The sequence below is a fragment of the Myxine glutinosa genome, chromosome 6, assembly GCF_964187855.1.
Source record: "Myxine glutinosa chromosome 6, kmMyxGlut1.1, whole genome shotgun sequence".
In the NCBI taxonomy this organism is placed as follows: Eukaryota; Metazoa; Chordata; class Myxini; order Myxiniformes; family Myxinidae; genus Myxine; species Myxine glutinosa.
Window position 1 is genome coordinate 62123124 of NC_136266.1, and position 26779 is coordinate 62149902.

The 26779-nt window shown below is 53.0% G+C and overlaps 1 protein-coding gene across 1 annotated transcript in view; it reads right to left on the reverse strand.

The window, feature by feature from the left end:
- Positions 1–17279, reverse strand: part of LOC137429396 (general transcription factor II-I repeat domain-containing protein 2-like) — a 56447-nt gene extending 39168 nt beyond the window's left edge. The window contains exons 1-2 of the mRNA XM_078779929.1: positions 17062–17279; positions 6944–7403 (exon numbers count right to left, since the gene is read on the reverse strand). Coding sequence (XP_078636055.1) covers positions 6944–7400 — 457 coding nt within the window. The 5' untranslated portion in view covers positions 7401–7403; positions 17062–17279. The remainder of the gene's footprint in view (positions 1–6943; positions 7404–17061) is intronic.
- Positions 17280–26779: the final 9500 nt, after the last annotated feature.

Below are 26779 nucleotides of genomic sequence, written 5' to 3' on the forward strand. Positions count from 1 at the left end.
GCCTGCAGAACCTGTTTTCTATGTTTGGGAATCCGGCCTATGTGCACACCGATCGAGGCGCGGTGTTCTTGTCCCAGGATGTGAGGAACTTCTTGCTCCAGCATAATGTCGCTTCTAGCTATACTACTCCGTATAGGCCACAGGCGAATGGACAGGTAGAACGCTTCAATGGCATTATATGGAGGGCCGTTACTCTGAGTCTTAAGTCCCGTGGCCTAGGACTAGACAAATGGGCTTGGTCGCTACCCGGGGCATTAAGCTCGATCAGGACATTATTGTGTACTGCTGTTACGTGCTCCTCCCCAAACCCCGGTCACGGTGTACCTCCGAGTCCTGAGAGGAGTCACGGCAGAAAGATGTGTTATTCTGTATGTCTTAGATCAATGGAGAAACCACACCAATTGTTACCAAGAAATAAGTATTGTATTAAGATCACACAAGAATAACAGTACAAAAAACAAGAGAAATCAATTGTACAACCAATATATCCTTCCTATGATGGTGCCATCAGTTTCGTACAATATAACTCACTGTGCTCCAAGTGAGTGAAACAAGAACATTCCCAATGTCTCTATTCCGGCATCAAGCCAAAGTCTATCCGCTCCAGTGATCGTCAGAACGATGTCTAATCGAGACCAGAGTCCCGCTCGGTTGAGTGACAGTCACGCTGCCAAAGATGCGTAAAGGTGCCCTCCAGGCGACTGGGAAATCACACCTTCGGGTATGGACGTTCCACGGCTCCCAATCAGCGAACCGCAGATTTCCCACTCAAAAGCCACATTACACACACACACCAGATTAACATCTGAATGCGGTGAAAATGGTTAAAGCGAGGTGAAAAACCTTAAGCGATGCGCAAATCCTGCGTGAGGTAAAATGGCCGACGGCCTGTTCTCGTGGCGCAACGGCACTCCGATGATTCTCTTCGGAATCAACCGCAAAACCTGTCACGCAGGTTTATCTGTCACAGCGATAACAACTCTGTCGCAGGAATCCCTTTCCCAGGAAACCCAAAGTTCACTCATGACTCTCGTTCGCCAACGTTCGCTCCAGACCTCAAAGCAGCTCGGCTTCCTTGTCGAACTCACTCGCTCCGCCGCTTCTTCCTCCTCTTCCTCTTCGTTGTCGTCCGGTTTCATTTAAAACATTAACTTTTTTACCTTTTTAAAATAGTAATCTCTATTTACCTTAAACGACAACAATAATAGTACATGGAATCAAAAATGTTGACAGTGGATGAAAACCACAACAACGGAAGTGACAAATCCGTAACAACTGCTACTAATCAAACTCCCCACGACCGGATGTTTCGTTACCTGAGGCGTTCGGGTAGTACCCGGCCTTTACCTGGTTGGCTTGCTGAGCCGGGACCGGCTTTCCTCAAACGTGCAGTTCGCATGAGTAAATATGACCCCTGGTGGATAAGGTGCAGGTTCTCCAAGCTAACCCCGGCCACGCTCGTGTGTTGTTGCCCAATGGACGGGAGTCGACGGTCTCAGTACGCCACCTGGCCCCATGCGGGGAAGTTGACGAACCAGCTTACGATTCCGTTGATCCGCCCGTTGAACTGCCTATGGAGTATCTGCCGGCTTCCTCACCGCTACATGTACCCGATCCGGCTGGCCCTGTGGGGCCTCCGCCGTCACCCGATTTAGGCGGCTACTCTGACGCGGGTGACTCCGGTCTTGGGGATGTAGTACCCGGTAGTTACCGGACCCACACAGGGAGAAAGATTCGCCGCCCCGACCACTTTGGTTGGGACTGACTGACATGGACTGGCAACTGCCGCTCGCTGATATTACTCTGCTGCTATGTGCTGCTAGCTTGTTTCCTGCCTTAGCGGAAGTGTAGTTTTAACGGCGGGGAGAATGTAATGAAATTGTGTCCAAGTTGAACCCAGGTGTTATACTGTCTCCAACCACTGAGAGGCTTCTATAAGAACTCGGACGAACATCGCTCCGATACATTCCTGTGACATTTATTCTGTGTGAAAGTGTATACTCGAATGGTACGTATATCTAGATGTTCCAGGCTTGCTTGCACTAATTGCTAATTCATTGTTACTTCCATGATTATGGAATACTGATACAAAGCTTGATGATTTCTTCCAGGTGTTGCCAGAGATCGAAACTGATTTAAACCTACTATTGGGACAATGTTGTAGATCTTGATTTCTTACAACAAAATCATTCCTAGTTTTTTTTTTTTTTGTTGTATACAAGATCGAGGCTTGTGAAAGAGCGAACATTAATCACACAGAAAGACAAACCGACACATCATATAACATCGGGAGCGGTAGACAAGATGGGGAGAGAGGAGGAAGGACACAAACACAACATTATTTTGAGAGCAGGGACCGAGAGACATGGAGACATCGAGAGATCTGTGAGAGGGAGAGGGCATTGGGGGGGGGGGCATGGGAAGGGGGGGGGGTGGGAGAGGTATAAAACATATGGACACTGCCAGGACTTCCAGGAAAGAAGTTGGAATTTCAAACAAGGTGGATCTGGGGTGAATTAGCGGGGGTAGAAAAGATCAAGGTTTTGGATGGGGGAAGATAAGAGATGGTGGTGAACAGCTGTTTTAAAGACCTGGAGGGACGAGTGGGATTGAAGGGAGTGAGGGAGTTTGTTCCAGAGGCGGGAGAAAAGAGGAATGAAAGAGTGAAGGTGAGCAGAGAGCCAAGATTTCGGCAGTTTAACCATCAGAGGGTTGCTGGCAGATCTTGTGCGACCTGTAGGAATATTTGGGGGACAGAGCACAGAGAGAGCTGGGGGTGCAAGGCCGGAGAGGAGTCGGTAGAAGACAGAAAGACCACCTACCTGCCTGCGGTGAGTGAGTTAAAGGCCCTCAGAGATAGCTTCATCGCGGGAGATTCCAATAATTCTGAAAGCTTTGGTTTCGACAGCGTGAAGCCGAGCTAGGTGTGAGGCAGGAGCACCGGCCCATAGGGGAGAACAGTATTCCATTGAGCTGCGGCTGAAAGCCTTGTATGTGGTGAGGAGCTCAGGTGTGCCGAGGAAGGACTTCACACGACGGAGGATGCCCAGTTGGCGACTGGCTTTGGAGGCCAGCTTGGAAATGTGGTTTTCCCAAGAAAGATCATGGCAGATAGTGAGACCCAAAAGCTTGAGCGACAGAACTTCTTGGAGAGGATTGTTGAGAAAGTAGATGGGAGGGTTGTCCAGTCGATCTTTTCGGAGAGACATAGTAAGAGTGTGAGATTTGTCAGGATTGAAAGACATGTTTCACTTGTTTGACCAGTCTGTGATTTTGTCCAAGTCTTCAGAGAGTGAGGAGGCTGCAGACTGCCGATCTGAGGGCAGAGGAATGGAGCGGCAGAGAGTGGAGTCATCAGCAAAGAGATAGAGAGGATTTTCCAGAGAGTCGGAGAGATCATTGATAAAGACCAGAAAAAGCACAGGGCCCAGAACACTGCCTTGGGGAACTCCAGCCTGAACAGGAAGGGGAGTTGAGAGAAATCCATTCAGGGCCACATGTTGACTACGACCAGAGAGGAAGTCCGCAAGCCATGCATGGAGATTTCCATGGATACCATAGGAGGAGAGTTTGGTGAGCAGAGCTGGGTGCCAGACCGTATTGAAGGCACGTGATGTCGAGGGAGACAGCTCTGATTTCCTGTTTGGCATTGAGGACCTCCATCCATTGTTGAGACAGCAGAAGCAGCATGTCCAGAGTAGAGTGACCTGGTCTGAAACCAAATTGATGATCAGAGATAAAGCCATTGGAGAAGAGGAAAGATTTCATATCCGAAGCAATGATGGATTCCATGACTTTGCTGATAATTGTGAGCAGTCTGATTGGTCTGTAGTTGCAAGGATCTGTTTTTGCACCTTTTTTGTGTAAAGCGGTAATGTTTGCTGATTTCCAGGATGCTGGCAGATGACCTTGAGCAAAAGAGAGGGTGAAAAGGACAGAGAGAGGGTGAGATAGAGCAGCAGAGCAGGATTTTAGGACCCGTGGGCTGATGCCGTCTGGTCCAGTTGCAGAATCAGAGTCGAGGTTAGACAAAAACTCCTCCACCGTGTCAGGAGAGAAGGACACAGAGTCCAGGAGCAGTTGGGTTCGACTGGGAAGGGTGGGAACAGAGAGAGATGGGTTTGGGACACAAGATTTTGAGGCAAACACAGAGTTTAGGCATTCGGCTTTGTCACGTGCGATGTCAACTGTGTGGCCATTTGAGGTAAGGGAGGGGATGGAGGGGGAACAAACACCAGAAACGGATTTGACCAGACGCCACCAGGATTTGGAGGAAGGAGACAGGTTTGAGAGTTCATTCTTGAGTGTGGAGAGATCGTGCTTCCTGGCACTCCTGAGGGTAGACACACACTTGTTCCGAGCTTGGTGGAAGGAACTGAGATTGCCTTCAGTTGGATTTGCCTTCCAAGAGGCAGAGGCAAGTTGTTTCAGGGCAACTGCCTCACCACAAGATTCAGTGTACCATGGACGGGAGGAAGGGTAAGACAACTGAAGACGAGATGGGATAAATCTGTGCATGAGAGAGAGCAGTTTGCTTTGGAAGAATTCCCAGGAAGAATTGATGTCAGAGGCAGTGGAGATGGGAGACCAATCCAGACGATTGATGGCTGCTTGAAGACCGTCCCAGTCGGCCTGAGTGAAATGCCCGACTCGTTGACGCTGAGGAGGCTCTCTGAGAATGGCCAGAGAGATGTCCACTTTGACAAGCACATGATCAGAAGAACCGATTGGAGCAGAAGAAGAGCAGCAGACATTAGCAGGGAAGTTTGTCATAACCAAGTCTAGAAGAGAAGATACTCCATTAGCTGAGATCCGGGTCGGGAAATTGACAGATTGTGTCAATCCCAGTGAGTCACAGAAGTCCTTTGCTGAAGTCCTTTGCTGTCAATCCTAGTTGCTCTCAAAATAAGGAATGATGCTGGAATGTGCATTCAGCATTATCGATTGGAATTGTTGATGTAAGTCAAAGTCAATAACGAACTTGAATTCATCGAACCACAACCTGTGTGGTTTCAGTTAAGCTTCGGGACTCGCGGTTGAATTTTGTTTTTGTTTGCAAGCATTTTTTATGAAACTGGAATCATGCATATTCACGGTTGAAAATATTTTAAACTTAAAATTTTCCCCCTATAACCAGGAAATTCCAGAAACCTATCCCTCCTTCCCCCATTGAAACAATGTGCCAACTTTCGCGGTGTCGACATTTGTGGCCTTTTTCATGAATTGGGAACTGCCGGGAACCCATCCTCCTTTACCCCATTGAAACGATCCCCAGCATATACAGTGCGCCTCAACATTCACGTGATTTTCCGTGAATCAACACCCCTTTTCCCAATTGAAAAAAAATGCCACCACATTCACGGATTTGACATTCGTGGCATTTTTCAGGAACATGCCCCCATGAATATCAGGGTCCAACTGTACGCCAGTATTTATGGTACAGCGTATACACTGATATTTACGGTAGAACTTATTATCCGGTATTTAAGATAAGCCTTTAACAACTATAGATTTATTAAAACCAGGAGAGTAGAAGAGGTCAGTAAGCCATGTGTGGAGTTTGCCTTGGATGCCATAGGCAGTAATTTGAAGAGCAAGCCGGGGTGCCAAACAGTATTGAAAGCTCAAGATGTGTCCAGAGAGACAGCCCTGATATCATGTCTGACATTGAAAGCATCCATCCATTGTTGGGAGGGTACCAGCAGCATGTCCAAGAAAGAGTGACCTGGTCTGAATCCTAATTGATGACCTGAGATCGGTCAATTCGAGAAAAGCAAGGATTCAATGTCAACTGTGATGATAGATACCATGACCTCGATGATTGGAAGTAAGCCTGCAAGTCTGTAGTGAAGGGCAGTGCTTATGCAACTTGTTGATATAATGCGGTGATGTTGGCTGAATTCCAGGCAGATGAAAGATGGCCTGAGGAAAATGATAGGGTGCGCAGAGCAGAAACAAAATGTGGAAGACGAGTCGGCCGGCGTTTTGGGAGACGTGAGCTGAAGGCGTCCGGTCTAGTGGCAGACTCAGTCTAGTGTTGACAAAGACAGTTGGTGTGATTGCATCTGGTGGTTACAGACAGCGAGGGAATAGGAACACAAGATTTGGAAGAAAACACAGAATTGAGGCATTCAGACTTCTGACAAGCTGAGTTGGCTGTGGTTCCATTTCAAGTGATCTCCACCAACTAATGCTAGCAGTCACCAATCGGTAAAGTACAGTAATGCCATTGGGATTATCAAACAAACACACTGTCTTTGAATAATAAAAAAAGAATAGGGAGGTCAGGATTTCTTATATACTGCACACAACTATTATTCCAACTCAAATTATATATTTCACCAAAGGAGAACAAAGTGCCATGTTTTGGAGGGATGCAGTGATTTGTTTGATGGTCACACTAATCTGCATCAATAGATGAAATATTGCTGGACTCCTGTGTTGATGCAACTTCTAACTCTTTCACAAGAAGCATCAAGAAGTTGCATCAATAAGTATCAAGAAGTTGTACACATGAAAACTCAAACACAACTCACTTGAAAAAAAATGTACAATTTACAGCAATTTAAAAAAAGATCTTTGCCGTTATAAAAAAAGAACCTTAAAGGTGTTAATCAAATAAATTGCATGTATTGTACATTTCATCCATCAACAGAACGAACTACAACAACTTATGACAAAACATGCTTCTTTTGAATGAAAAAAAACAAATATCGATATGATTTAGTCAAGGCAAATAAATAATCTCCTGAACACGACTCAGAAACAGCGATAAATGAAAACATAACAGCAATAAATGGCGCAATGAGGTATGTTTCACAAAAGATTGACACTGACCTGCAAACCATGGATGTCCAACTGCACAAGATAAAAAAACTGAATTGTTTTTGATAAAAAAAATATTGGAAGGAAAACATTGGAAAGAAAAAGTTTGATCACGTACCAGATTTGGTGTTCAACGTGGAAACGTCACACTGGAGGCTGTGGACATTATGTATCCTGATCCCATGCAAACCACGAGTGTCTTCAAGTTCAGCAATTGTAACTCCAGAACTTGCGAAGGAAGATTTCAACGAGCGCAGCTTCTGGGCACATGCAGAAAGTTGGTCACCTGCTTGGTCAAGCATCGAGCAGAAAATGTGTGCCGATGAAGACCTTGCAGACTGGATAACTCCTGGCTTCACATAAGACTCCATAAATCGGTGAAACTCTCCGTACATTGCAAAAGGAAACTTTTGCTGGGCATTTGAGAGGAGCTCAGCTCTCAATGCATTTGATTCGGTGCAGGCTTTTAGCACCTTACGGTTCTCAATACCCAGCTGCATGACTACGCCTTGAGCAGTTTCTCGTGTCAGGCCCTGTGTTTGTAGCCATTCTGGGAAGGTCTCCATTTCAGTCATGACCTGTTGGAGACACAAAATTCCACCAACAAAAAATAAAGGTTCCACATGTCATCTTAACCCGTTCTTCAAAACCAAAATAGTTACCACCTCGGTCGAAATGTACATGGGGCATTAAATTAATTATATGAACAGGACATGATACGCACAATAGTCAAAGACAAAAATATATATATATATTTTTTTAAAGGCACAATAGACATAAACCAAACAAACAAAAATGGGCTCTATTTGTATATAATTCATCATTAACTCTTCTATATTGAAAAAATATTTTGGCATTTCCAAGATGACTTCAAGTATCTTGCGTTGTACTTTGGTGTTCAACATGAAGAATGAATGCCCTCATCAGCCGGATGAACCATTTTCTCCATGAACAAAGAGGTTGAATTAAAACACGTGAAGCAACATTAGCTGAGGGCACGGCTTTGCCACTGATGTGATGCCCTCTGCAGGTCAGGGCAGAATTTGGAATTTGTTCAGGGTTCTGGCGATAGCTCACCTACTTTTGACAGACACTAATGGTATATTTTAACATCCACCAACTACGGTATTGCCAGGAGACAGCACGCCCAGTTGAAAATCTGAGGGACAGCGCACATATTTTGGAATCACCATCCCTGTGAAACACCAGGATGCCAGTTTAAAATTTGCTCGCGATGGGTGGTATTTTGAGAGAGACCTGTGGTGCTGGCCTCATGGTGTTCAAACACGTCGGATTAATAACGGTTCCTGAGAAGCAGACTGGGGTTATAATCTCCCTTTCCTCCTGCTCTCCCCTCAACATCCTACCCCTCTCCTGCTCTACCCCCCCCTCACCGTCCTCCTGCTCTACCCCCCCCCTCACCGTCCTCCTGCTCCACCCCCTCAACATCCTCCTGCTCTCCACCCCCTCACCATGCTCCTGCTCTACCCCCCCCCCCCCTCACCATCCTCCTGCTCTCTCTCCCCATCCTCACCATCCTCCTGCTCTCTCTCCCCATCCTCACCATCCTCCAGCTCTCCCCCCCCCCCCCCCTCACCGTCCTCCTGCTCTCTCTCCTCACCGTCCTCCTGCTCGACCTCCCCTCCACCCCCCTCCTACTCTCCCTCCCCCTCCCCCATCCTCCTGCTCTCCCTCCGCCGTCCTCCTGCTCTCCCACTCCCTCCCCCTCCGCCTCCGCCATCCTCCTGCTCTCCCACTCCCTCCCCCTCCGCCGTCCTACTGCTCTCCCTCCCCCTCCGCCGTCCTCCCGCTCTCCCTCCCCCATCCTCCTGCTCTCCCTCCCCCTCCGCCGTCCTCTTGCTGCTCTCCCTCCCTCTCCACCGCCATCCTCCTGCTGCTCTCCCTCCCCCTCCGCCATCCTCCTGCTGCTCTCCCTCCCCCTCTGCCGTCCTCCTGCTGCTGCTGCTCTCCCTCCCCCTCCGCCGTTCTCCTGCTGCTCTCCCTCCCCCTCTGCCATCCTCCTGCTGCTCTCCCTCCCCCGCCGCCGTCCTCCTGCTGCTGCTCTCCCTCCCCCTCCGCCGTCCTCCTGCTGCTCTCCCTCCCCCTCTGCCGTCCTCCTGCTGCTCTCCCTCCCACCATCCGCCTGCTGCTGCTGCTGCTGCTCTCCCTCCACCTCCGCCGTCCTCCCTCCCCCTCCGCCGTCCTCCTGCTGCTCTCCCTCCCCCTCCGCCGCCCTCCCTCCCCCTCCGCCGTCCTCATGCTGCTCTCCCTCCCCCTCCGCCGTCCTCCTGCTGCTGCTCTCCCTCCCCCTCCGCCGTCCACCTGCTGCTCTCCCTCCCCCTCCGCCGTCCTCCTGCAGCTCTCCCTCCCCCTCCGCCGTCCTCCTGCTCTCCCTCCCCATCCGCCGTCCTCCTGCTCTCCCTCCCCCTCCGCCGTCCTCCTGCTCTCCCTCCCCCTCCGCCGTCATCCTGCTCTCCCTCCCCCTCCGTCGTCCTCCTGCTCTCCCTCCCCCTCCGCCGTCCTCCTGCTCTCCCTCCCCCTCCGCCGTCCTCCTGCTCTCCCTCCCCCTCCGCCGTCCTCCTGCTCTCCCTCCGCCTCCGCCGTCCTCCTGCTCTCCCTCCCCCTCCGCCGTCCTCCTGCTCTCCCTCCCCCTCCGCCGTCCTCCTGCTGCTCCTCCTCCTCCCCCCTCCTCCTGCTGCTCCACCTCCCTCCTCCTCCACCGTCCTGCTGCTCTCCTCCTCCACCGTCCTGCTGCTCTCCTCCTCCACCGTCCTGCTGCTCTCCCCTCCACCGTCCTCCTGCTCTCCCCTCCACCGTCCTCCTGCTCTCCCCTCCACCGTCCTCCTGCTCTCCCCTCCACCGTCCTCCTGCTCTCCCCTCCACCGTCCTCCTGCTCTTCCCTCCACCGTCCTCCTGCTCTTCCCTCCACCGTCCTCCTGCTCTCCCCTCCACCGTCCTCCTGCTCTCCCCTCCACCGTCCTCCTGCTCCCCATCCTTCCACCTCCAGAGTCCTGCTGCTCTCCCTCCTTCCTCCTCCACCGTCCTGCTGCTCCCCCTCCACCATCCTGCTGCTCTCCCCCTCCACAGTCCTCCTGCTCTCCCCTCCTCCTCCACCGTCCTGCTGCTCTCCCCCCCCCCTCCACAGTCCGCCTGCTCTCCCCCCCCCCCTCCACAGTCCTCCTGCTCTCCCCCCCTCCACAGTCCCCCTGCTCTCCCCCCCTCCACAGTCCCCCTGCTCTCCCCCCCTCCACAGTCCCCCTGCTCTCCCCCCCTCCACAGTCCCCCTGCTCTCCCCCCCTCCACAGTCCCCCTGCTCTCCCCTCCCCCTCCACCATCCTCCTGCTCTCGCCTCCCCCTCCACCATCCTCCTGCCCTCCACCTCCACCATCCTCCTGCTCTCTCCTCCACCGTCTTCCTGCTCTCCCCTCCATCGTCTTCCTGCTCTCCCCTCCTCTGTCCTCCTGCTCTCCCCCCACCTCCACCATCCTGCTGCTCCCCTCCCCCCTCCACGATCCTGCTGCTCCCCTCCCCCCGCTGCTGCTCCTCCTCCTCCTCCCCCCTCCTCCTGCTGCTCCCCTCACCCCTCCTCCTGCTGCTCCTCCTCCCTCTCATCCACAATCATCATCATCCTCCTGCTCCTCCTCCTCCACCAACCTGCTGCTCCCCCTCCTTCCTCCTCCACCATCCTGCTGCTCCCCCTCCTTCCACCACCATCCTGCTGCGCCCCCTCCCTCCTCCTTCACCGTCCTGCTGCTCTCCCCCTCCTCCTCCACAGTCCTGCTGCTCTCCCCCCTCCTCCTCCACAGTCCTGCTGCTCTCCCCCCTCCTGCTCCTCCTCCTCCCCTCCACCGGCCTCCTGCTCCCCCTCCACAGTCCTCCTGCTGCTCCCCCCCTCCTACGTTCTCTTGCTGCCCCCCCTCCGCCATCCTCTTGCTGCCCCCCCTCCGCCGTCCTCTTGCTGCCCCCCCTCCGCCGTCCTCTTGCTGCCCCCCCTCCGCCGTCCTCTTGCTGCCCCCCCTCCGCCGTCCTCTTGCTGCTCCCCCCCTCCGCCGTCCTCTTGCTGCTCCCCCCCTCCGCCGTCCTCTTGCTGCTCCCCCCCCTCCGCCGTCCTCTTGCTGCTCCCCCCCTCCGCCGTCCTCTTGCTGCTCCCCCCCTCCGCCGTCCTCTTGCTGCTCCCCCCCTCCGCCGTCCTCTTGCTACCCCCCCCCCCCTCCGCCGTCCTCTTGCTGCTCCCCCCCTCCGCCGTCCTCTTGCTGCTCCCCCCCCTCCGCCGTCCTCTTGCTGCTCCCCCCCTCCGCCGTCCTGTTGCTGCTCCCCCCCTCCGCCGTCCTCTTGCTGCTCCCCCCCTCCGCCGTCCTCTTTCTGCTCCCCCCTCCGCCGGCCTCTTGCTGCCCCCCCCCCCCTCCGCCGTCCTCCTGCTCTCCCTCTCCTCCGCCGTCCTCCTGCTCTCCCTCCCCTCCACCCCCCTCCTGCTCTCCCTCCCCCTCCCCCATCCTCTCCCTCCGCCATCCTCCTGCTCTCCCACTCCCTCCCCCCCGCCGTCCTCCTGCTCTCCCACTCCCTCCCCCCCCCCGCCGTCCTCCCGCTCTCCCTCCCCCTCCGCCGTCCTCCCGCTCTCCCTCCCCCTCCGCCATCCTCCTGCTCTCCCTCCCCCTCCGCCGTCCTCCTGCTGCTCTCCCTCCCCCTCCGCCGTCCTCCTGCTGCTGCTCTCCCTCCGCCTCCGCCGTCCTCCTGCTGCTGCTCTCCCTCCCCCTCCGCCGTCCTCCTGCTGCTCTCCCTCCCCCTCTGCCATCCTCCTACTGCTCTCCCTCCCCTCCGCCGTCCTGCTGCTGCTCTCCCTCCCCCTCCGCCGTCCTCCTGCTGCTCTCCCGCCTCCTCTGCCGTCCTCCTGCTGCTCTCCCTCCCCCTCCGCCATCCTCCTGCTGCTGCTCGCCCTCCCCCTCCGCCTGCTGCTCTCCCTCCCCCTCTGCCGTCCTCCTGCTGCTCTCCCCCCCCTCCGCCATCCTCCTGCTGCTGCTCTCCCTCCCCCTCCGCCGTCCTCCTGCTGCTGCTCTCCCTCCCCCCTCGACCGTCCTCCAGCTGCTCTCCCTCCCCCTCCGCTGCTCTCCCTCCCCCTCCGCCACCCTCCCTCCCCCTCCGCCGTCCTCCTGCACTCCCTCCCTCTCCACCGTCCTCCAGCTGCTCTCCCTCCCCCTCCGCCGTCCTCCAGCTGCTCTCCCTCCCCCTCCAGCTGCTCTCCCTCCCCCTCCGCTGCTCTCCCTCCCCCTCCGCCGCCCTCCCTCCCCCTCCGCCGTCCTCCCTCCCCCTCCGCCGTCCTCCTGCTGCTCTCCCTCCCCCTCCGCCGTCCTCCAGCTGCTCTCCCTCCCCCTACGCCGCCCTCCCTCCCCCTCCGCCGTCCTCCTGCTGCTCTCCCTCCCCCTCCGCCGTCCTCCTGCTCCCCTCCCCCTCCACCGCCCTGCTGCTCCCCTCCCCCTCCTTCTCCTGCTCCCCCTCCTCCTGCTGCTCCTCCTCCCTCGACTCCACCATCATCATCCTCCTCCTCCTCCTCCTCCTCCACCATCCTGCTGCTCCCCATCCTTCCACCTCCAGAGTCCTGCTGCTCTCCCTCCTTCCTCCTCCACCGTCCTGCTGCTCCCCCTCCACCATCCTGCTGCTCTCCCCCTCCACAGTCCTCCTGCTCTCCCCTCCTCCTCCACCGTCCTGCTGCTCTCCCCCCCCCCTCCACCGCCCTGCTGCTCCCCTCCCCTCCTTCTCCTGCTCCCCCTCCTCCTGCTGCTCCTCATCCCTCTACTCCACCATCATCATCCTCCTGCTCCTCCTCCACCATCCTGCTGCTCCCCATCCTTCCTCCTCCACAGTCCTGCTGCTACCCTCCCTCCTCCTCCACCATCCTGCTGCTCTCCCCCCTCCACAGTCCTCCTGCTCTCCCCTCCTCCTCCACCATCATGCTGCTCTCCCCCCCCCCTCCACAGTCCTCCTGCTCTCCCCCCCTCCACAGTCCCCCTGCTCCCCCCCCCTCCACAGTCCCCCTGCGCTCCCCCCTCCACAGTCCCCCTGCTCTCCCCCCTCCACAGTCCCCCTGCTCTCCCCCCTCCACAGTCCCCCTGCTCTCCCCCCTCCACAGTACTCCTGCTCTCCCCTCCCCCTCCACCATCCTCCTGCTCTCGCCTCCCCTCCACCATCCTCCTGCTCCTGCCCTCCACCTCCACCATCCTCCTGCTCTCTCCTCCACCGTCTTCCTGCTCTTCCCTCCTCTGTCCTCCTGCTCTCCCCCCACCTCCACCATCCTGCTGCTCCCCTCCCCCCTCCTCCTCCTCCTGCTGCTGCTCCTCCTCCCCTCCCCCTCCTCTCACACCTCCTCCTGCTGCTCCCCCTCACCCCTCCTCCTGCTGTTCCTCCTCCCTCTCATCCACAATCAGCATCATCCTCCTGCTGTTCCTCCTCCCTCTCATCCACAATCAGCATCATCCTCCTGCTGCTCCTCCTCCACCATCCTGCTGCTCCCCCTCCTTCCTCCTGCACCGTCCTGCTGCTCTCCCCCCCTCCTTCACCGTCCTGCTGCTCTCCCCCCCTCCTCCTCCACAGTCCTGCTGCTCTCCCCCCTCCTCCTCCTCCACCGTCCTGCTCCTCCTCCTCCCCTCCCTCTACCGGCGTCCTGCTCTCCCCCCTCCACAGTCCTGCTCTCCCCCCTCCACAGTCCTCCTGCTCTCCCCTCCCCCTCCCCCTCCAGCGTCCTCCTGCACTGCCCTCCCCCACCACCGTCCTCCTGCTCTGCCCTCCCCCGTCCTCCTGCTCCTGCTCTCCCCCCCTCCATCGTCCTCCTGCTCTCCCCCCCTCCATCGTCCTCCTGCTCTCCCCCCCCCCTCCACTGTCCTCCTGCTCTCCCCTCTCCCCCCTCCACTGTCCACCGTCCTACTGCTCCCCTCCCCCCTCCTCCACTGCCCTGCTGCTTCCCCTCCCTCCTCCTCCACCAACCTGCTTCTCCCCCTCCTTCCTCCTCCACCGTCCTGCTGCTCCTCCTCCTCCACCATCCTGCTGCTCCCCCTCCCTCCACCATCCTGCTCCTCCTCCTCCTCCTCTACCATCCTGCTGCTCCTCCTCCTCTACCGTCCTGCTGCTCCCCCTCCTTCCTCCCCCACCGTCCTGCTGCTCTCCTCCCTCCTCCTCCACCGTCCTGCTGTTCCCCCCTCTCCCCCCTCCACTGTCCACCGTCCTACTGCTCCCCTCCCCCCTCCTCCACTGCCCTGCTGCTTCCCCTCCCTCCTCCTCAACCAACCTGCTTCTCCCCCTCCTTCCTCCTCCACCGTCCTGCTGCTCCTCCTCCTCCTCCTCCACCATCCTGCTGCTCCCCCTCCCTCCACCATCCTGCTCCTCCTCCTCCTCTACCATCCTGCTCCTCCTCCTCCTCTACCGTCCTGCTGCTCCCCCTCCTTCCTCCCCCACCGTCCTGCTGCTCTCCTCCCTCCTCCTCCACCGTCCTGCTGTTCCCCACCCCGCCTCCACCCTCCTGCTGCTCCCCGTCCCTCCTCCTCCACCGTCCTGTCGCTCCCCTCCCCGATTCTGCACCGTCCTGCTCCTCCTCCTCCTCCACCGTCCTGCTGCTCCCCTCCCCCTCCTCCTCCATCCTGCTGCTCCCCCTCCCCATTCTGCACTGTCCTGCTGCTCCTCCTCCTCCCCCCTCCACCATCTTGCTGCCCCTCCTCCCCCTCCACCATCCTGCTACTCCTCCTCCTCCTCTACCGTCCTGCTGATTCCCCCTCCTTCCTCCCCCACCGTTCTGCTGCTCTCCTCCCTCCTCCTCCACCGTCCTGCTGTTCCCACCCCCGCCTCCACCCTCCTGCTGCTCCCCGTCCCTCCTCCTCCACCGTCCTGTCGCTCTCCTCCCCCTCCTTTTGCTCCCCTCCCCTCCTTCTGCTCCCCTCCCCCCTCCTCCTGCTCCCCTCCCCCCTCCTCCACCATCCTGCTGCTCCCCCTCCCGCCTCATCCACCGTCCTGCTGCTCCCCCTCCCGCCTCATCCACCGTCCTGCTGCTCCCCTCCCCTGCTCCTCCACTCCTCGTCCTCCACCATCCTGCTGCTCCCCCTCCCCCAAACCTCTCCACCGTCCTCCTGCTCTCCCCCCCCCTCCCCCTCCACCATCCTCCTGCTCTCCCCTCCCTCCACCAGTCTCCTGCTCTCCCCTCCCTCCACCAGCCTCCTCCTCCTCCACCATCCTGCTGCTCTCCCCCCCTCCACAGTCCCCCTGCTCTCCCCCCCTCCACAGTGCTCCTGCTCTCCCCTCCCCCACCATCCTCCTACTCTCCCCCCGCCTCCACAGACCTCCTGCTCTCCCCTCCCCCTCCTCCTGCTCTCCCCTCCCCCATCCTCCTGGTGCTCCTGCTCCTGTCCTCCACCTTCCTCCTGCGCTCTCCTCCGCCGTCCTCCTGCTCTCTCCTCCGCCGTCCTCCTGCTCTCTCCTCCGCCGTCCTCCTGCTCTCTCCTCCGCCGTCCTCCTGCTCTCTCCTCCGCCGTCCTCCTGCTCTCTCCTCCGCCGTCCTCCTGCTCTCTCCTCCGCCGTCCTCCTGCTCTCTCCTCCGCCGTCCTCCTGCTCTCTCCTCCGCCGTCCTCCTGCTCTCTCCTCCGCCGTCCTCCTGCTCTCTCCTCCGCCGTCCTCCTGCTCTCTCCTCCGCCGTCCTCCTGCTCTCTCCTCCGCCGTCCTCCTGCTCTCTCCTCCGCCGTCCTCCTGCTCTCTCCTCCGCCGTCCTCCTGCTCTCTCCTCCGCCGTCCTCCTGCTCTCTCCTCCGCCGTCCTCCTGCTCTCTCCTCCGCCGTCCTCCTGCTCTCTCCTCCGCCGTCCTCCTGCTCTCTCCTCCGCCGTCCTCCTGCTCTCTCCTCCGCCGTCCTCCTGCTCTCTCCTCCGCCGTCCTCCTGCTCTCTCCTCCGCCGTCCTCCTGCTCTCTCCTCCGCCGTCCTCCTGCTCTCTCCTCCGCCGTCCTCCTGCTCTCTCCTCCGCCGTCCTCCTGCTCTCTCCTCCGCCGACCTCCTGCTCTCTCTCCTCCGCCGTCCTCCTGCTCTCTCCTCCGCCGTCCTCCTGCTCTCTCCTCCGCCGTCCTCCTGCTCTCTCCTCCGCCGTCCTCCTGCTCTCCCCTCCGCCGTCCTCCTGCTCTCCCCTCCGCCGTCCTCCTGCTCTACCCTCCGCCGTCCTCCTGCCTCTCTCCCTCCGCCGTCCTCCTGCTCTCCCCTCCACCGTCCTCCTGCTCTCCCCTCCACCGTCCTCCTGCTCTCCCCTCCACCGTCCTCCTGCTCTCCCCTCCACCGTCCTCCTGCTCTCCCCTCCCCCTCCACCGTCCTCCTGCTCTCCCCCCCCCCTCCACTGTCCTCCTGCTCTCCCCCCCCCTCCACTGTCCTCCTGCTCTCTCCTCCGCCGTCCTCCTGCTCTCTCCTCCGCCGTCCTCCTGCTCTCTCCTCCGCCGTCCTCCTGCTCTCTCCTCCGCCGTCCTCCTGCTCTCCCCTCCGCCGTCCTCCTGCTCTCCCCTCCGCCGTCCTCCTGCTCTACCCTCCGCCGTCCTCCTGCTCTTCCCTCCGCCGTCCTCCTGCTCTCCCCTCCACCGTCCTCCTGCTCTCCCCTCCACCGTCCTCCTGCTCTCCCCTCCCCCTCCACCGTCCTCCTGCTCTCCCCCCCCCTCCACTGTCCTCCTGCTCTCCCCCCCCCTCCACTGTCCTCCTGCTCTCCCCCCCCCCTCCACTGTCCTCCTGCTCTCCCCCCCCCTCCACTGTCCTCCTGCTCTCCCCCCCCCTCCATTGTCCTCCTGCTCCTGCTCTCCCCCCCCCTCCACTGTCCTCCTGCTCCTGCTCTCCCCCCCCCCTCCACTGTCCTCCTGCTCCTGCTCTCCCCCCCCCCCTCCACTGTCCTCCTGCTCCCCCCCCCCTCCACTGTCCTCCTGCTCCCCCCCCCTCCACTGTCCTCCTGCTCCCCCCCCCTCCACTGTCCTCCTGCTCCCCCCCCCCTCCACTGTCCTCCTGCTCCCCCCCCCTCCACTGTCCTCCTGCTCCCCCCCCCCCTCCACTGTCCTCCTGCTCCCCCCCCCCCCCTCCACAGTCCTCCTGCTCTCCCCCCTCCACTATCCACCGTCCTACTGCTCCCCTCCCCCTCCTGCACTGCCCTGCTGCTCCTCCTCCCCTCCACAAAACTTTAAATCAAAGTTTTACAGCGCTTCCTCTGTATTAAATAAGTACACGAAAAACCAAAATGAACGAACCGTCGCATACGATTTTCTTCAGAAGGCCTCGCGCCGAGGCCGAGGCCGAGCCGAGGTTGAGGTTGAGGAAAGACCACGGCTTTCCACGAGTCTTCGAAGAAGAAGAAGAAGAGGAAGAAGAGGAAGCGGCCGAAAAGCAGAAGAACCTCATAAAATGTTTATCTTCTTCGAAAAACGTTCATTTCACGGCTTCGTATTTGGTCAATCGAAAGCACAATATGGTCCATCCAAAATAAAAACATGAATATTCCATGTTCAGGGATCAGTAATTATCTCTTCTTGTATTTTCAGTTGAAGTGTGGAATAGATGCTGAACGAAAACCAATACACCGCCCCGAATTGGTTGACACAGCAGTGATCCCACGAATGAGGAAATCTCTATTTTGTGGTTCCGTGGGATGTTCAGCAAACACTATTTCTCACCTGCAATGTCAGATATTAATGTGTAAATCTGGGATGCGATTTGGTCTCTGAATTCCTTGCTACGTGGGTTACTAGAAACATGGCGGGACATATAAGTAAGAACACTGGATGATTGAACCAGAGCAAAGACCAAAAAAGACACACCCACAGGGTTGCTGTCACCGTGCCGAGGACGTCCAATTGAGCTCCTTTTGGACTTTCCTGCCGCGCCACAAAAAAAGTGCAGCACCTCATCAAAAATTGGGCTGCAATTTGTCCTCCATCAAGGCGCGACACTCTTTTTCAATTTCAAGATGCTTTGCACTGCACTCACACCACACATCACTCTGAAAACAACTGAAGCATATTTTCGAAATCGCATCGAGCACGATGACGTCACGATGATTGGAACATGTGTTTGGGTCAGGGCGGGACGCAGTCGCCGCCGCTCAGAAGTTATGGTTGGACTTGGGGGGGGGGTTATACGTTTCCGTTCGTTATTATTGTTGGCAAATCATGTAACAACTAGTACCGACTGCAAAGCCGCAATGAGCCGGCGGAGCCAAAGCCTCTTGCCACTATTTTACCCATCACTATGGCATCAGTAGGTTAGGTAGTTGGTAGTGGGTAGGTGTAGTAGGTACCGTACCTAGTTCAAAATGACACCATTTGCATTCTGGATGAGATTAAAATTTATAAAATTTACTTTGTAGCGGTTACCGGAAGCATGACACAATTACCGTGCACCGGCCGATGACGCAACCGGCGAGCGGTCACGTGTCCGGACCACTGAACTATAACACTACGTGGAACGGACGGTGCCCGTGATCCGCTGAAGCCACCGACATGTATGGCGCCCCCTATCGTATGCACCCAGAAAAATGAATGCCCCCATAGCCTTTGTGGGTAGGTGTAAGTTTTCCAAGATAAATTTTGCCATTATTTTCATCGCAAGAACGTACTAAAAATATTGAATCCATGATTATCAATGTTACACACATGACTAATACTGTAATGTACACTGTACTTGCACAAAATACAAGGCAAAACATGGCTATCAAGGTCGAGTTTAGGTAATTTTGTGGCATACTGTCCATAATTCACACACAAAGCAAATTACAATAAACATGTCAAAAAAAATTAAAGGAAGTGTAGCACAACAAAGCGCTTAAATTGCATCATATACTTCATACATGTACACATACATAGATATAATAGGGAGTAAACATGCATAAATGTCCATGATAGGTACATGAACATTTTCTGTACAGTGTATACAGTAACAAATATGTTGCATTTCAGAAATGAGCTGATGAGAGTGAGGCAAGAACTTTCAACTGTAGTTATACAAATAACAAGGCAAATTACTGTACACAGTCAAGTGTCAAAGCTTCATACTATTAAAAAAATTACCAGTGACAATAATTTTCACTATCATTAAGATCATACATGTCTTTGAAATATCTGGATGTTGTATGCTAATAAAAAAAAAAATCCAATTTATTATCATTTTCTACATAATATAAAGTCCATGTCTACTGATGACGAAACAAAATTGTTTTGGCTAGGAGCTTCCTTACTTTGGGCCCGGTAGCAGCATCTGTTTTTACCCTTCCTAAGTGGTAGAGCTTGATCTGTCCATACCGTGATGCAATTTTCTTGATCAGGCTGTGAATGTGGTTGTTGTCAATTGTAGTATCAAACTGGTGACGGTGCAACTGAGGAAATAAGTTCATGTGGCTTGTGTTCTCCAGAACTGAGGAAGAGATAGCAGATGTCACTCCACGGCCTTGAGGAAGCTTTCCTTGAGTTATTCTTAGAAGTCGCTGGAAACATTTCTCTGTTTCTCTACATACAGATACTACGCTAGCTGATGGCCTCTGCAGCCTCCCGCGATCTTTCATGGTGACAAAGTCATGAGCATTGCCATCAGAAGATGACATTGCATTGGCACATTCCATACAGTCCATATGCAGCCTAAGAGATTTCACAATGTATCCACTGATGTAGTTGACAGCCGCATCCTTATATTCTGATAAGGGCTCAATATGTGGCATGTCACTGTAGTCATGATCTGTCTTGCTGGGTTGTCTGGGAATGAGATCATACTTTCGAGTAATGTTCATAGTTGTGACATCATTGACGCTCTCAGTGTGAAGAATGGCTGTGTCATCACGAAGAATACAGTTCCCAGTGCCATTTTTTATGTGATGTCTCATCAACAGGCGTTTGTATGCAGCTTTGAACTGTCTTGCAGTGGGGTTGTTGTTGAATCCTCCACGTGCTCTGAGGGCGGAAAAGAACAATTCAATGTGATCCTGAGAGAATTTATACGTTAGTAGGTATTTGAGTGGGGCATCGGTTGGTGCGACAAGTTCTTGATACATGTTTAAAATGCTTCTGATGCTAACAACGAAGCCAACAAAACCAGTCTTTCTTGGTCCTTCACACATTTTCCTACCAGATCCATCTTTGAGACCGAGAAGGAAGACTTCAGCATCATGCAATCGTTGTTGAATGGATGCATGGTTGTCCCCTTTCAATGGTGCTTTCAGCCCCCTTCCAAACGGATTTCTGCTGTTTAAAGCATCGAAGGCTGAATCAACATGCCGAAGAAACTCTATAGTTGCACTGCAGCCCTGGAATTGTGGAAGTTGAAGTTTTTCTTCGCAATATTGCAGAGCATCAGCAACACTGGCACTGAATATTTGTGCTGCCAGGTTCACTTTCATTTTCTGCGTTCTCCACTGAATGTGGGCATTTTTTACCTTGTTCCCAAGTCGGAGTCCTTCAGATCCTTGAAGTTTGTGAAGCTCTTCAATGTATGTCCATTTCACACTTTGACCATCCTGCGTTCTAAAAATCCCACCATCTGCAAATGAATTGCGAAGTAGTTTCAGCATATGGCAGACGTCAAGTATCACATATACGCGCACGGAAGGGTCAGCTGGGTGTGGAAATGAAGGATCCATTCCATTGATGTTCACGTTTGCTCCTAGTACCTTCATCATTGCAATATGGCAGGATGGCCCATCGCACGTTAATGACACAGCACGTACACCAATGTTATTCAGTCGCAACAGACATTCCAGAACCAAATTTGCCCTTTCTGCTCCCGTCATTCCATCTATGAGGAAATATGCTAATGGTATTTTCCAAGATTCATTCACTGAGACTGCCATGAGAACAAGGGCATCTTTAGCTAATGGGGTGGCATCATCTGTTGCACCATTTCCAACATCTACATAGCCATGATATTTGCCTTCAGCAAATTCCACATGCTTGTGAATAGACATCTCGTCCAACATCAAGGCGATGATAGTCTCCTTTCCAGTTTCTCTGTTTCTGGTCACTTTTCCTGCTAGTGAGGAGAATGCCTGTTTCGTGAAACCTGGATCACCATCAATCCTACTGTACCATCTCCGAAGTTGGCGTGGGTGGGGTATGCTCAAGTCAAAAGTTTTTCTGACATATTCATAAGCCTTTGCCGAGTAGAATTGTAGTGTGAGTGCAAAGGACTTCAGCTCCTCAGGATAAGCAGATGATCCCTTTCCCTTTTTGCATTCAACGATTCTTGTCATCAAATCTTTAGGTATGCCATCAATGGTGCCATCAAGCAAGTCCGCGCAATTGGTGGAAATCAGGTTTTCATTCCGTAGCTCATTGATGACACCTCTCAGGGTCTCTACCTTCCGCTTAAAACGGCGTGTTCGTTGATGCACTACTTTCATTTTCTTTTGACATATTTCCAGTCTCTCTATGGACTTATCTAACTTGTGCTTCAATTTCCTCGGAGAGTCCATTGTAGCATAATTGTGCTCAGCCAGCGGGTCAACAGGGGCATTTTGCTGTGGCAATGGGCAAGAATGAAGATCTGGTTCCCTTAAAGGTGGTGTAGAAATGCGGACTGCTGGGCATTTCCGGTTGTTCACTTTCTGAAACAAAAAACAAAAAACAAAATTTCAAAGGGTAATTCCATGCAAACAGTGATGTACATTGCAGAAGCTAATAATTAAAATTGCTGTAATCACTATAGGAACTAGTAAATTTCATAAATTAGTATTTTAATCACAAAGTACCAGAAGGTCTTACATTGGTTGCCCATTTGTGTGCACACAAACAAAATCAGAATTTCTGCCAGTGTGCATTAGCAGGTAACATAAATGTTCCCAAAATGTGATCTCTTTCAATACATTAGTTGTCTAAGAGACTAAGACAATCAAATAGACAATGTCATCAGATATAAAGATAAATTCTTTAAAACTATTTTATTGCAGCCGTCTAATGACAGGTGCCTCTTTTGGTGAAAATTGTCATCCCTTAAACAATGGCTTTATTCCAAAGTGTTACTAAAATTCATTATGAAATTTAATTTTGTTTTACACCTCACCAATTGCATCAATTATTTCTGATGTGAAGGATTGTCTTAGTACCTCAAAACCTGATCAAGACACACAATATCAAAGATGGAATCACATGTGACATATATACTGTACATGTCACAATGTACTCTACCTGTATTTCTTAGTCTAAGTTTGATATAATTATTAATAATAGAACAGTGTACACTCAGAGCAACTTGGATTTAAATGTACAGATGTGAATACAACATACCTTTTGGAGATGACGAGGGAGGTCAAATATTGTTGGCACAGCAGAATCACGGAGCTTTACACGCAGTCCAAACGTGTGGAAGCTTTGTGCTGTGAAGTGCTTGGAGCATAGCACAGACCTGGCTGTTGGCATCCATCTGTCCCTCCGCATGTTTATCAGCCATTGCCTCAACCGATCTGGGTTGCATCGTGGAAACCTGAAAAAAAAAGTGATTACATGTAAGTGACAAAAGGGTGACAAGGGAAAAAAATGGAAAAAAATTGGCGTTTCCTTACCTGTGAAATGTCAACCCTTTCTCGCGATTTTCACGAACATCTCGATTCGTGCAGTTGATTGCAGAACAGGATGGCATTCTGTTTTACTCTAGTATCATGTCACCGAAGTGAAACAACTAAGAACAAATGTGCAATTATGAAAGAAATCTCTATATAAATCTTGCAAGATGTGTACGTCGTTCAATCACAGCGATACAAAAGCAATACGCTTTTTGCGTGACTAAATCCCATAATGCATTGCGATCCCGTGGCTTCATGTAAAACTCACTGCCTATGGGCCTTTTGTGTGTGTGTTCGCAGACTGTCCGTTCCACGTAGTGTTATAGTTCAGTGGTCCGGACTCGCCCGGGCGTGTCCAGACTTGCCCTCCTCGGGTGAACACTTGCCTTGCATACCACGCCCCGTCGAGAGGCGTGACTTACCTATTTTGCATACCACGCCCCGCCTGAGAGGCGTGGCTTTTGTGTGTTCAGTTTGCGATATAAATTGCTGCCCGTTCGAGGGGCGGATTTAGTGTGCTTTTGAGTTCTTTGGTTTTGAGCTAAATAAATAGCTCGGTGAAACTTCGTTCCTGTGTCGTCCATTTTGTCTGGCTTTATCGTGTGAGCACAGCTCCCACAACTTCTTGATTAATTCGGTGAAATCCGTCTCAACATCGGATATTTCCGGCCGTGAAAAACTATCCCCTACGGCCGCGAGATTTCGAAAAAATAATTCTTCGTCAATTTTAGAATATTTGACGCCGTTTTCAGCGTCCGAAATGTGGTAAAAAGCTTTTTTGAAATATTTTTCAAATGCTCGAATCTTATTGGTTACGGTAATTGGTGACGATTTTCGTTGAAGATAACCAGGGCCCATGCGGGCCCGGGGAACGAGGTTGGTCTTAAAGTATTTTAATTACAAATTAGAGGTGCATATGATTGTGACTCAAACAAAGACGGGTGAAACAAACTCCTCTTTAACTTTTTTTCAATTTATTATGCATACTATGATCATTGTTAATATTGTTAGTAATATGACTCTACTGCAAAGCCGCAATGAGTCGGCGAAGCCAAAGCCTCTATTGAACGTTTTCGCAATTGTTTATGCATCCTTCCGCATCCGCAAGATGGCGGGCTCCACGGGGCGATTTGGTGCGTCAAAGCTTCTAAATTCTCAAAGGATCCAGCAAAATCTGGCTTTTCAACATAATACGTACGAGTTCATTCACAACACCGGCTTCGCCGGCTACGAGTACCCGACTCCAAAGCCGCAATGAGCCGGCGACGCCAAAGCCCCTTGCCACTATTTTACCCATCATTATGGCATCAGTACGTTAGGTAGTTGGTAGTAGTTAGGTGTAGTAGGTACCGTACCTAGTTCAAAATGACACCATTTGCATTCTGGATGAGATTAAAATTTATAAAATTTACTTCTTGATTAATTCGGTGAATTCCGTCTCAACTTCGGATATTTCCGGCCGTGAAAAACTATCCCCTTCGGCCGCGAGATTTCTAAAAAATAATTCTTCGTCAATTTTAGAATATTTGACGCCGTTTTCAGCCTCAAACGCGGTAATAAGCTTTTTTGAAATACTTTTTCAAATGCTCGAATGTCATTGGTTCCGGTGTTTGGTGACGATTTTCGTTGAAGATAACCAGGGCCCGTGCGGGCCCGGGGAACGAGGTTGGTCTTAAAGTATTTTAATTACAAATTAGAGGTGCATAAGATTGTGAATCAAATAAAGACGGGTGAAACAAATTCCTATTGAACTTTTTCTCAAAATTTTATGCATACTTCCGCATCCGCAAGATGGCGGCCTCCATGGAGCGATTTGGTTTTTTAAATATTTTTTCAAATGCTCGAATCTCATTGGTTCCGGAGTTTGGTGACGATTTTCGTTGAAGATAACCAGGGCCCATGCGGGTCCGGGGAACGAGGCTGGTCTTAAAGTATTTTAATTACAAATTAGAGGTGCATAAGATCGTGAATCAAACAAAGACGGGTGAAACAAACTCATATTGAACTTTTTCGCAATTTTTTCACTGATCTCTACAACCACTGGATAGCACATTGACTGATCGATCTGACGCCAAACGTACGAACCGGCCGCCATCTTAACCACTCGCATTGATTCTCCAAGTAAGCTCGCGTTAACACTCCTGCCAATACATATATAATTTTGATTCGTTATTACTATAAATGGACTCAAGATGCCTTCATGTGCTGTGGTCAACTGTACAAATAGGCAGTTCAAGGGTTGCAATCCAACATTTCATCTGTAAGTATAATAAAGTTACTGTAAATGAGACTGTTTAGAGTTAATAGCGTGCAACACATGAACGAGTTCGATGTTTGTACAGACCCATGTGTAGATTCCCTTGTTAGTTGCTGTGTAAAAAAGTTCTATATTTTAGATTTACATTACAATCTAACTTTTAGTTAGGCTACTTTAAAACAAATAGCTTGCAAAACCACAGATTTGTGTGGAGCTAAGTATGAATTATTACTTCATTGTAAGTGAAGAATAAAAATCTGTAAAAAAAATGCACAAAATTAAGGTGTAAAACTGTAGTGACTAGATCTAGAGTCTAGACTGTATATCTAGTCACATTGTCATTTGTGTAAAACTGTAATCAGATCTAGAACTGATTATCAGGTTTATCAGGATCAGGTTTATCGGGCAGCAATATATTGTTGCGGATATGAGGATTGCATTTTTTTGATTGTGTTGTATTGTATTGGAAATGGTGATGAACATTGTTTGGATATGGCCCCTCCTGCCTCCCGAGTTGTGTAAAGATAAAAAGGGCGTCTCGGTAGTTAATTCCATAAACACCACATTGCAGGACACGATAAAACCCTTGTTCAGTAGCTTATATCTTATTATGTGTTTTAGAGTAAGGCCTTGTCTTCCATTAGAATGACACTCCATTGCACCGAATCATTTAAGAATAGCTCCCCTTCAATAATTCCATTTCCCAGCCAAACTCTCCATCTGTGGGTAAAGCAGTTCACAAGCGTGGGGTGCACGCCCTCTCAATTCGCTGCTATAGTGAATATGTGCTCCGTGCTCTGTTTGAACAGGAGGGGCGGGGTCGCCAGGGAGAGGCAAGCCCAGGGCGCGCCACGAAGGGCGGGGCTGTGCAGCCCCATGCCCAAATAAGGAAACAAGCCCGTGGCTCGCCACGAGGGGCGTGCCGTCGGCGCGATGCCCAAATAAGGAGACAAGCCCGTGGGATTACCATACAAGGTCACGAAACAGAGCACGGGGGAGAGGGCGTGTCAGCCCCGCGCTGGAGAGAAGTGAGAGGAAGGGAATACGAGCTGAGCTGCGTGGAGAGGTACACGACAAAGAAAGGGTGCGACGATCGCTGGAACAAGCTACACGAGAGATACGGCAGATGAGTCCAGGTGCGTAAGAGGGTTGGCAGTCCACCGGGAGAGAGTTCAGAGTTGCACCGGAGTTGCGTGAAAGATACGAAAAGCCTTTGACAAAGAGCCGCTTCAACCAGCCCCGTTTCAACCAGCCGAGTGACCCTGCCGGCGTGCGCTGTAAAGCCGAATACAAGGAGCTGCCGGCGTGCGCTGTAAAGCGGCTTACAAGGAGCTGCCGGCTCCCCGCTTCCCGCCCGGAGTGGACCTGCTCGCTGTGCCCTGTGATCCCACCTGCTCATCCTTTCCAGCCATTCCTGCCTGCAAGTTCCCCATTTGCGTACGTGAGTTTGTTTTGTTCGTGCTGTCCTGGGTAGTAACTAAGTCTGAATAAGCTAGTAATTTTCACTGTGTCACCTGCGTTTTCATGTCCGCTGTAAATACCCGTGACTGCTCTTTTTGCTTATGTGTGTAAATAATAATAAACCCCGTTACTCTTCTGTACGTCTTCTTCTTCCTCTTTGCATTCGTCGTCTCAGTCTTTTCCCGATTGAAGAGCGGTGGCGCGATACGGCCAACGTTTGGGTGATTCGGGTTTAGTCGGGGAACAACTGTTCGGTCGCGGAGCCTCCGCTCGGCAAACAACATCATTATCCGTGGACCGTAACAATTGGTGTCAGGAGTGTCGGATCGGACCCGGAGCGTGCTTAACGCGCTCAAAATTACGAACTGCTGGAAATTTGTGTTGTTTTAAAGCAAAACCCGAATTTTGAAATCGCGCCATGGCTGGTCAAGGCGACGGGATGCCGGTGGGTGAGCTAGAGGAGGGGTTAGGAGTAACCCAGGATCAGAGGGACGAAGTAGAGGAGAACATTGGCAATGTGGTTGAGGGGGTATCAGGTGCACAAAATGGCGCTCTCGCGCACGAGGTTTCAGGCGCGCAAAAAGGCGCCTCGCACGAGCGCGCGGTAGCCGAGCCCGCTGTATCAGCGGGCTTTAACATGCAGCCGATTGACATGCAGGCCCTCATTGCGCAGCCACAGGCAGCTGTACAGATGAGTATGGAAGACCAA